Source organism: Alexandromys fortis, unplaced genomic scaffold (genome assembly GCF_014885135.2).
Source record: "Alexandromys fortis isolate MF-2015 unplaced genomic scaffold, M_Fortis_MF-2015_v1.1 scaffold_115, whole genome shotgun sequence".
NCBI lineage: Eukaryota > Metazoa > Chordata > Mammalia > Rodentia > Cricetidae > Alexandromys > Alexandromys fortis.
Window position 1 is genome coordinate 3,574,944 of NW_026067989.1, and position 11,878 is coordinate 3,586,821.

The following is an 11,878-nucleotide window of genomic DNA, read 5'->3' on the forward strand; positions in this document are numbered from 1 at the left end:
ACATACATACATACACACACACACACACACACACACACACACCCGTGCATGCATGCACAAAACACACACGCACTTGTTTAGAACCTTTAAATTCAAGTGAGACAGAGCTAACATGAACAAATAATCTTAAAAATAAGATGGATATGCTGAATACAGGGGAGGTGCACACACACATGCACAAAGGAAGGAACACTACCCTAACGTGGTAGGTATGGTAATCTGAACGTAGTTGTCCCCCGTAATTCCATAGGGAGTATGACTATTAGGAGGTGTAGCTTTGCTGGAGTGGGTATGGCCTTGTTGGAGGAAGTGTGTCATTGTGTGGGTGGACTTTAAGGTTTCCTATGCTCAGGATAACAGCCAATGTCTCAGTCATTGTCAGACTCGCAGCTGTCTCTTCAGGACCACATCTGTCAGCACGCCACCGTGCTCCCCTTCATGATAACAATGGACCGAACCTCTGAAACTGTAAGTGAGCCACCCCAATTACATATTTTCTGTGGTCATGGTGTCTCGTCACAGCAATAAAAACCCTAACTAAGACAACAGAGTAACAGCATTTTATTAATTAAATAAGTGGCATTTAATAAAGATAACTTAAAATGGAAATGTATCTCCAAACATTTTAAATCACAATACATGATTAGGTCATTGCTTAAGACACAATAATTTTCTTAGCTTAGGAAAAAACACGAGTTAAATTTCAATAAGATATCTAAAATAAATATGGAGCATAATTTTTTAAAGTAAGACATATCAGTGAAGACCTATAAAGGCAAAGGTTATCATATAAGAAAGATTATTGTTTACTTAAATTTACATAAAGCGGCTATGGTAGTTTGGAAGAAAATAGCCCCCAAAGGGAGTGGCACTATTAGGAGGTATGGCCTTGTTGGAAGAAATGTGTCACTGTAGGATCAGGCTTTCAGGTCTCTTTTCCTAAGCTTCCCTCAGTGTGACAGTCAATTGACTTCCCATTGCCTGTAAGATACAGCACTCTCAGCTTCAGCATCACATCTGCCTGCACGCTGCCATGCCCCCCTTCATGGTCATAATGGACTGGACCTCTAGAACTGGAAGCTGCCACCATCAATGAAATGCTTTCTTTATCAGAGTTGCTGTGGTCATGGTGTCTCTTCACAGTAGGAGTAAACCCTAACTAAGACAGGAGTAAAAAGGCATGCAGGGTGACTTTATCCCAAGAAAGTACAATGTAGCTGGGACAATGGTTCCAAAAAGGAGACAATCCTACAGAAAAATGGAAATGCCTCCTCAAAAACAAACAAACAGATAGATAGATAGATAGATAGATAGATAGATAGATAGATAGATAGATAGATAATTTGGTTTTAGCATTTCTGATTCACTTTCTTAAAGACTAAAGTGAATATTGAAGAGAGAATGAAAACTTAGGAAAATTAATGTATAAAGTAAAAAATAGATGTATCATTAAATAATCTTCTGAAATTAGAAAACATTAACTACATGAAGATGGATAGCATGAATCCAGACTACTGCAGATTATCCGTGTGCCACGACATTGTACATCACAAAACTCCCCAGTACCATGGAAAAGAACAAAGGAAAATGCCTGGGCAAAGCTATAAAGTCAGTACAAAACTAAAAGCACTAGAGAAAACCAAACCAAAAATGTACTTTATTCATCAAACAACAATAATCAGGCTGACCTTGGAACTTCAGCAGTAAGTTCCAAGGAACAGTGTGATGAACTGATCACGAGCCACTGAGTAGGCATTAGAACCCAGACAGAATGTGAGGGCAGCAGAAAACCAAAGCAGACCAAGGGCCTACACAACAATGCATACAGTTCCTGGTAAATGGATCTGCAGCAAATTATGGCTACCTTGAGACATACACATCAAAGAAGAGGGGTGCAGTGATCCGAAAATTATGCAATCACTATACATGCTTAGACATATCTGAAGTTCAAGGAAAGATATTCCTGAGCTACATCAGTCATATTATCATCCCTTCCTCAACAAAGTACATAATTCACATCCTAGCAACAAATATTAATCAAAATAATTCTCTAGTAAGAATGTAGAAATAAAAATCCTATAGCAGTGGGTTGTATTTACATAACTGGTATTTAATATGCTAATAAAAATAGATTTTTTTCAAATCACTTAACACAAGAGAAATAGCATCTAAAACTACTATAATAAAATAACATGGATATAAATTGTTTAAAATGCTGAGAAATGAGAAATACAAAATACAAAGAAGGTTAAAAAACAAGGCTACAATTAAACACCTTTTCTACGTATAGAAAAAAAATGAATGATATTGTTTTGTTAATTTATAGATAATTACCAGAATGAAAGAAAATATAAATACTTTTCAAATTGCAAAGCATATTCCACAAACCAAAAAACAGCAACTCTTCCTAGAGCAAAGATAAAGGTAAAAATGTTGACTATTTCACAAAAAGTTTAAGTATAAGCTGGTTAAATTCTCCTATGAAAGACCAACTTCATCAAAAAAGGCTTTTAAACACACAAAACCTGATAATAAAACACAGAACTACTCATGAGGCATGTATGCTGTTTAATTAATTAATTTTCTTGTTAAGTGCCCATTCTGTGCCAGGCACCATGTGAGAGACCAAAGACACATCCCTGCCTTGACAGTTATAATCTAAGGGGGAAAGGCAGAAATACCTTTGAACAGGATCTTGAAGAAAACAAAGAGGTGAGACTACAAGAGAAGGCTATTTCAGGAAAACTAAACAGTGTCTACCCTACCCCTAGAAAGCTTCTCTGCTGGTCTGAGGACTTCCAAGAGGTTTCCAATGGGGACGAAAATAAGACAGATGGCAGGAATGAGGAGGCCTGATGAAGAGGCCCTTAAGAGAGCACTGGGAGTGCAATCACAGTCCCGAAGGCAATGGAAAGCAGAACTGCATTACAAGAGAGCACTGGAGAGGGGGGGGGACAGAAGATTGCCCCCTACAGACCATACAGTTACATACTCCAGTAGACAGCAAGAGGCTCTGCAGGGAGGCCAGGGTAGCAATCAGCACAAGCTATGCAAAACCACAAAACCATTCCCATTGGGTACTAATATATAAATTTAAAAACCTTTCATTACGTATTAGCATGCAACACTGAAAACCTTGGAAGCAGATATATGATACAGTTCACAAGTCCTCCACTTAGTAGCATGAAATTGTGTCATAAGAGGTGGGCTTTGCCATGAAGAAATACCAGCTCTCAGAAGAATCTTATTTGCACACATGCACCTCACCTAAGAAGTGTCAGGCGGGGCCACAGCTGCTATGTTAGTCTCCATTTCATGCAGGCTTTTGGAGTTTGGCTAAAAACTACCACAGCGTTCACCCTCTCCTATTTTTGTACTAGAATAACTAATTAGCTATCCTTTCCATGCCAATTTTTTATTTAAAAAAAAATCACTTTGAAAGAGTCTGCATAAGCAATGAGAGAGAAATAACCAAGTTTACATGAAATGCTGTAACTTGGTTCTCACCATCCCAGAAACTTACATTTTAAATGCTTCCCTCAACGACTCTAGAGAATACCAAAGACCTGCAGGCTAGCTTGGATTAGCCATGCTGTCAAGATCATTCAGCGAATGCCCCCGGTCTGCAGGATCAGCTATCTGGAAGGAAGGCTTCAAGTCAGCCCTTTTCCTTCCCATCCAGTGTCACATGCACATCAAACACTAGGTGTCACTCTCTAATTTACGATGCAGCAAGCATCCGTACAACTCTCTTCTAAGTGAATGTAAGAAACCAATTCATGCAAACAATGTCTCAGCATCAGTGTGAAATCAACATAAAGAGAGAAGATGTGCTCTGTTCTAACATAACACAGCATGCTCACTTGTTATTGTGAGTACCCTGTCATTAAGTCTTGATGTGTTTTCTTCCATTACCTTCTAAGGATTCATGTGTGCATTTCCTAACTGTCATCTCCATGATCTTCTTTGAGGGTGTCGATTACCACAGGTCAGCTGCTACCACGCTGGAATGGGTAGGGTACCTGTGCTACAGCAGATAATCAATCACAAGAATGTAATTTCAAACTTCCACTAACATCTTGTTCCAGGTTTCCTTCCTCCAAGGTAATTCAGTAACTCAGTACGCTGTTGGGCCGGTCCCAAGTTTCTCACCTCTAGGTCGCAATTCATAAGAGAGACTGTAGCCTGCAGTGTGGAGGTTACTTTATCCACTGGAACAGACACCTTCACTTCAGACTTTGGTGCTCTAATTCAAATTATTAATACACTACAATATAGTAAGCAAATTATATCCAGAATAAACTAAACATTTATACTCTTTCTACCATCTAGTCTGTTGAGTTCACAAACAAAAGCAGACATCAGAATAACAATGCTACAAAAAAAAAAAAAGAAACAGGGAAAAAGACTTTGGTCCTTTGTTTTAATATGTCCCCAGTATCCAGTAAATGCAAGCACCAAGGAGAGATTACAGCAATAAAATCAACATTCCAGCTACTGAGAGGAATTCAAATCCACCCAGTGTCACAGGAATGAAGGACAGTCTTTGGTTTCACCTTATTTGCAGAGCTCCTGGCACCATGCTGGGACAAGTCCCCTAACTGCTATCAGGAAAGTCTATATAAGTCTTTCCCCCTACTTTGAAGAACCAGGAGAGGCAAAACCCCATATCTCTACAATCTCACCTGGAAATCTGCTAAAGTAGGATATAAAACCCACTGCAGCCCAAGGCTCATCACACAGTGACTCCTGAAGACAGGGTGTGGCAAGGCTTTGCAAATGCAGACCCTGCCGCCTACCTAGCATCCCCAAATCCCCAAATGGAGAGGAAAGAGAATGCACTCGTGGAGGCCTGGAGTGAGTGAATCCCAAACATCTACTTGTCACCCTGAGTACTGCTTCCCAGACCAGACTCCCCTTCCACCAAAGGAGGGACAAAGAAGAGACATAGAAGGTCATTACTGGAGTTCTGATATAAGTTCATTCTTCCCAATTAACTTTTCAGCTTACCCTGAATGTTAGCACAGGCTTCAAAGGACTGGAGGCCCCATCTGCCTTGCTTATTGCTATTGACAATAGTTAGACCTGAGCCTGGCATGAAGTATGTACACTGTCCATCTGTCTGATAATGAATGAATGAATGAATGAATGTATAAGAATGGGCATGAGGGGCTGGAGAGATGGCTCGGCAGTTAAGAGCACTGCCTGTTCTTCCAGAGGTCCTGAGTTCAATTCCCAGCAACCAAATGGCGGCTCACAACCATCTGTAATGAGATCTGGTGCTGGAAGAACACTGTATATATAATTAATAAATAAATATTTTTTTAAAAAAATGGGCATGAGCTGACAGAAATATTCTGCAGAATGCAGCTTGAAGACAGAATAGTATCCAGATTCTCCAATGGTAGGATGTTTCAAATAGAGGTGTGGGATAGTGGTAGAACTCACAACATGGCAATGAGTTATGAACACAGGTAATCCCCTGAGCTACTACTTGGTAAGTATGCAATCTGAGACAGGTCACCTAACTACACAGACCTCCCAACCTTTCTTCTAAAAAAACTGAGACATGTAGGTGGAGAGATGGCTCAGCAGTTAAGAATACATACTGCTCTTGCAGAAGACCTGAGTTCAGTTCCTAGCACCTACATCTGGTAAAAATTCCAGATCTGATGTGTTCTTCCAGCCTCTGCAGGTACTACACTCACATGCACAAACCCACACAGACACACACATATACACATATTAAAAATAAAATCTTTAAAAACTGGAAATGTAACTCAAAGGTCAAAGCCTACATGTGACCACCAACAGCAACACACACACACACACACACACACATCAACCTAGAAAAACATAATCTATTTTAGAAGAAAAGGATTAAACTAGAATGTTCCTTGTAAAACAGGTTCTAGTCAATGTAAGGTGGTAATTAAATTCATATTTTGAGGTCCTACATCTCTATTAGAAACGACCAACAGTGATAGACAAATGTTTTTCAAAGAAGAATAAAATTTAGTCATAACCATAATAACAATAAAATTATGTGGGATTCCCCTCTGTATGCTGTGAATGTGTTTTGTTAATGAATAAAGATGCTTTGGTCCTATAGCAGGACAGAATAGAGTTAGGCAGGAAAGCTAAGCTGAATGCTGGAAGAAAAAGATGCAGAATCAGGGAGAGACACCATGTAGCTGTCAAAGGAGAAAGATGCAAGCTGCCAGTCAGAACCTTGGTAAACCACGAACCTCGTGGTAAAACATAAAATAATGGAAATGGGTTAATTTAAGAAATAAGAACTAGCTAGCAATACACTTAAGCTATCTATTAGCCAAAAACTGTTGTAATTAATGCAGTTTCTGTGTGATTATCTTGGGTCTGGGCAGCCAGGAATGAATAAGTAGTCTCTGCCAACAATAAAATAAATATTAAAAAAGGATGAGAATCATCTTCATGGATCAACAGAAATAGAAATCCTAAGTGATATTGCAAGTATCACTTAGCCAAGTCATCTTCCAGAGGGACATGTGCTCCCATTGGAAGTAAAGGCAAACAGATTTCATCTCTGTACAATCATCCATAGCCTGGAACTTATGACCTGAGCTACCAACCTTAGTTGTTCATCACTAACTTCACCAGACACTGTACTGTCCAACAGGTGACAACACTGTAGAACTACTGCTTCCATTGCCAAAGCTGCCCCAGCACTTGGCCCTTACCAAGGCAAGGTGTAGCTCTCTCACAGTCCTCCTCGATAACTTTATTACTTCTCGACTTTCTTCCAACCCTTTTCTTATTTATAGAATAGTCCTACACAGGATCACTTCTATAATTTAACATATCAATAACTCTACCTCTTCTAAAAGGAGCCTTTCTCAATTATTTACATGTTGGTTGAGTATTCATCTCAGAGCCCTCATAAACCACTTCTAATGTAGAAAGCAGCAATGAAGTCGCTTAGTGCCCAGAATGAAATATACAAATTACTTATAAAGCTAGAGCAGAGCATACAGCATAAACAAAAGAAATGCAAGTGCATCATTCACCCATATTTATTATGCAAAGTGAAAGTTTTATGAAGCTTTGAATAATATATATTTGTTTTTCTACATAAGGAACTAATTCTCTGTAAATAGTAATGTATCACTAATAGCTTCCTCTCTAGTGAGGAATTTCTGGACAGGAAAGAAAATATCAGACTTCCTTTGTGGGAGGATTAGGACTCAGAACTCTGAAGGCTTCCTACCTTTGGAACAACTAGGATCAAAACAACAAATATAACTCTCAAAGCAGTGCACAGTTTTGAGGACTCAGGAAAACTATAAACAAACAAAAATAATAGAAGAGACAGAAGCAAGAAAAGAAAAGGAAAAAGGGTAGCAGAAAGACCTGTGATCTACAAGCAAAGAAGAATACAGAAGCCAAAGAGCATATTCTCATGCCAACATTGTACTGGACAGATGTCGGGTTCTTCTAGTCCCTGAGCCCTACCCTCAGAAGTTCTGGATATTCAACCTGAGATCCCATTAGTAACCCTCAAAGGAATATAAAAGAATTCTAATTGAAACTACTCCCAAATTCCTGTCAAAAGCTGAAACAAATCCATCTAGAGAAAGAAAGGCTTAACAGAAATTAAATCTGTGTGATTCATATTGAGTTTATAACAGAAGCAAAAATGAAAAAAAAAGATGAAGAAAAATAAGCCACTGTGTTGGGAAAGATAACCAACAGATTTAAACTACTAAGTACTTTGGCTATTAGAATTACCTCTAACCAATAAGCTATCTGCAACTGATATCTGCAAAAAGAGGAAAAATGAATTTTCTGGCCTCAAATGCAGAGATCCACCTGCCTCTGCCTCCTGAGTGCTGAGATTAAAGGCGTGCACCACCACTGCCCAGCTTCAGTTTATCTTCTTAGATCAAACTATGCACATATTGCTTCAAACTATGAATAATTAACATTGAGAATTTATAATACAGGGCTCCACTATGTAGTTCGGTCTATAAAAGTGCTTGAGTTTGTTCCCAGAACCCACTTGGTGAAAGGATAGAACTCCCACTCCCAAAAGTTGTCCTCTGACCTTCACACATGCACTGTGAAATGTACACGAACACACCAAATAAGTAAGTAAATATTTTTCTTAATTTATAATTTATTCATTTATAAGCCAGGCACAGTGTCACAACCTTTAATTTTAGCTGAGGCAGGTGGATCTCTGTGAGTTCAAGGCCAGCCTGGTCTACACAAAGAGTTCTAGGACAGCTGGGGCTATGTAGAGAGACCCTGTCTCAAAAAAAAAAAAAAAAAATTAAAAAGAAAGAACTTGTAATTCATAAGAACTTGTAATTCATTTCTGAGTCTAGTTCTTCTGGTGTTCATAATCTAGCACCTGCCTAGTACACTGAGGAAGAAGAATTTTATATTTAAACAGACAAAAAAAAAAATTGCCAAAAGCTGGATGTGGTATCACATCTCTTCAAGTTCAAGACCAGCCTGGTCTACATAGAGTTCTAAGACAGCTAAGGATACATGAAGAGATCCTGTCTCAAAAACATTCAAAAGCAAAGACATTGCCAAGAGGTTGGCAAAATGGTTCACCAGGTAAAGGCCCCTTCTATCAAGCCTGACAGCCCGAGTTCAGTCCCTGGGACCCACCTGGTGAAAGGAGAGAATTTACTGTGGCAGACATTCACATGCTTGCTGTGGAGTATGCCTGCAGCACAATCCTGCACATATACCCATATGAAATCTAATTTAATTAAAAAACACACTGGCAAATACCGTTCCAGCTTTAAAGACTACCTATATACACAGAGACACAGATATGCAAAAACCCAATCAGTAGTTGCTCTTCAAGAGAACCCGGGTATGATCCCAGCACACACCAGGCAGGTAACAATCATCTGTAACTCCATCCTCAGCAATCTGACACCTCTTCTAGCCTCCAAGGGCACTGAACATCTGGTGCACAGACACAAATGCAGGCAACACACCCCCATCCATTCACATAAAAATAAAATTTTAAATATTACATATATGTGGAAAATTGAGTTTCTGTATATCACCTGCAGGTTGGGGACATAGGACATTTATGTAAAACTCACATGAAAGTTCATATGGAAAGGAAAACAGCAATAGCTTATTACTATTTAGAATGTGTTTACTTGTCCAACTAGTATCTTTACATCTAGTTGGTCACACAAGTGACACTTTAGTACATTTTTTAAAAGAAAAATCATATGAACACTTTTAGCAGTATCTGTTGTAAAAGTAGGGAGAGGGCAAGGTACAGCCATGCACAGCCATTTCTATTTGTCTTCAGGCAAAATGAAGGCTCAAATAAAGTATTGCATTTTTAACAAGGATTTTAAAAGCTAAAATAATAACAATAAAAAGTAGCAATAACAATAATAGTACCAAAACTTACTTCAAAAAGAAAGAGGATGGAGTCCAGCTCCTCCCTTTGTGACTTATTATTCCCTGGAAATTAAGAAAAAAAAATGAGTCAACATGCTAGCACTTAAGCTTTGGAATCTCATACACGATGCTGAAAGGCATCTCACATGCTGCAGACATGCATTAGGAACTACCGACACTCAGGGGGAGCACTGCTAGAAAGAGGGCCCCGAGTTGGTACATCGAGTCCATGTCACCCACAGCCACCTCTTACTCTCTTATAACGTCCATGTTTTCTAAAGTTTGTTTCTTAACTAGGTACTCACCAGCTGAAATTATAGTAAAAACGCGCGGTGCAAACCTTGATAATATTAACAAGCACAGAGCATGACATCTTTAGACAAGAATCTGTCTCCTTCATTACACAATTTCAGGCTTCATTTTTTTCTTTTTTTGAGATAGGGTATCATTGTTGCTAAGGATGACCTTGAAATTTTGATTCTCCTGCCTCTAACTCCCAAGAACTAAAATTAGATTACAAAAGGTGTGCTACCATACTTAGATTTATGTGGTGCTGGAATCAAACTCAGGTAGGAAAGCACTCTATCAACTGAACTACACTCACAGCCCCACAATGCCCTTTTTGATAATATTAATCGGTAATAAAAAAAAAAACTGTACTATTTGCCTCTAGCAGGAATTATCATTTATTGTCTATAATATGTCCCAAACATTGTGCTAAGCATGTAGCTTAAGTCATCTACCTTAAGAATCAGCAGATAGTAAATATTTTAGGCTTTTCAGATCTCTTACAACTATCAGACTCTGTTGCCACAGGCTGTACATAAATGAAGGGAGATGACTGTATCCAACGAATCCGGTGGGGCATGGTGGTTCACGACTGTAACACTGTTAGTGTGGGAGGTCAAGAATCACCAGGCACTCAAGGCCAGCCTAGGCTGCACAGCAAAACCCTGTCTCAACAACAAGGACAAAACAAAAGTCAAGTAAGCTATCAGTTGCAGGCTCCTGACCTAACTGACTTCTCATTTACAAATACTAAAAACTGTCTGTTTCTCAGGAATTCTGCTGGACCCAGGGGACAAAGGAATAAACCAACCAAACAACACTCCCTACTCTGGGGAAGATTACATTTTGACAGTAGAAGGCAAACTATAAATAAGTTAGGAAACCCATTATCAAAAGCAAATGAGGAATACTAAAACCAATATGCAATTCTGACTTGGGAAGTTGGGAAATACTTTGCTGGAAAAGCGACAACTAGGCAAAGATGTACAATGGGCAAAGAAGCAAGCTCTACAGAAATATGAGGGAGTTCCACCCCAGGCAGGGAGAGTGGACCAGACAAAGTTCCTGCAGCTGAGCACATCGGAAAACAGCCAGAAGGACCTGGAGGCTAGAGCAAAGATGGGGAAGATTTGAGCAGATGAGTTTAGAGAGTAGGTGCGGCAAAGGAAGGCAGATCAGATAAAGTCACTACAATGATTTGAGAATGAAAAGCCATTGAAGACTAGAGCTACAGTGGTCATGTGAGTTGTGGCTTCAGCTACTATTCTGAAAAGAAACTTGGGGTAGACGAAAGCACAAGAATGGAAGTGAGGAGACCCTTCCTAAAGCTAATGCCAGTCTAGACAAGGATAATCAGTGTGGACAAGGAGACAGGCCAATGATACATTCTGAAGACAGCCAGCATCTCCAAGGTTTTGTCCTATTCTGAAAGCCTGAAGCTACCATAAAGTGATTTCATTACTCCTAGTAAACATTTTTCTTCTATTTGGGAGGGGGTTCACTTTCTTTTTTGCACTCCAATGCAGACTGCACTAAAAGCAAGAGCTTCCAAAAATCTCCCACTGTTCCTATTGGTTATCACTGAATCTTTGGGAGAGTTTCCAAAATGGGGCACAGTCTCTTCCCTACCATAAACAGATGTCTCCTTCCCTTGAATCTGAACTGCCTCACGATAGCCTTTGACCAATGTGACACTAGCAGATGTGAGGTGTTCTGGCTGATGCTGAGACTCTGAGGCCATCCTGTAAAGGAATTCAATCTGGCCTGCCTGCTGGATAATGAATCTCCACATGGAGAAGTACGGCATTCTAGTCAATTGTAAGACACGTGAGTGAGGCCATTCAAAACAGCTGACCAAGGAGCAGAAGCTAGGCTAAACCAGAAAAACTTCCCAGCAGACCTAGAGAACCACACATGGAATAGTGGTTGTTTTAAGGCATCAAATTTGGGAGTGATTTTTCATACTGCACAAACTAATACAGTTTTGAAATACTACAATTTTATAAAAGAATGGATGTAAAAAAGGTGAAAAAAGAAGAGGAAAGGAAAAGGGAAAATGAATTATGACAAAATAACTTTGGATAGTTGGCTTATTTTTAAATGTGATATTTTAAATTTTTTCATTGCTATTTTGTTTTTATTTGGGGTGTGTGTGTGTGTGTGTGTGTGT

At 39.2% G+C, this 11,878-nt stretch overlaps 1 protein-coding gene across 12 annotated transcripts in view; it reads right to left on the reverse strand.

Annotated features, from left to right (window-relative positions):
• Positions 1 to 11,878, reverse strand: part of Ralgapa2 (Ral GTPase activating protein catalytic subunit alpha 2) — a 266,124-nt gene that overhangs the window by 208,488 nt on the left and 45,758 nt on the right. Inside the window, exon 3 of one of the 12 annotated variants that reach the window (XM_050159619.1) lies at positions 9,431 to 9,483. The exons of 10 other annotated variants lie outside the window; for them this stretch is intronic. In XM_050159619.1, coding sequence (XP_050015576.1) covers positions 9,431 to 9,483 — 53 coding nt within the window. Of the gene's footprint in view, positions 1 to 9,430; positions 9,484 to 11,878 lie in introns of those variants that run through there. One more of the 12 variants, XM_050159625.1, reaches the window with a different exon arrangement.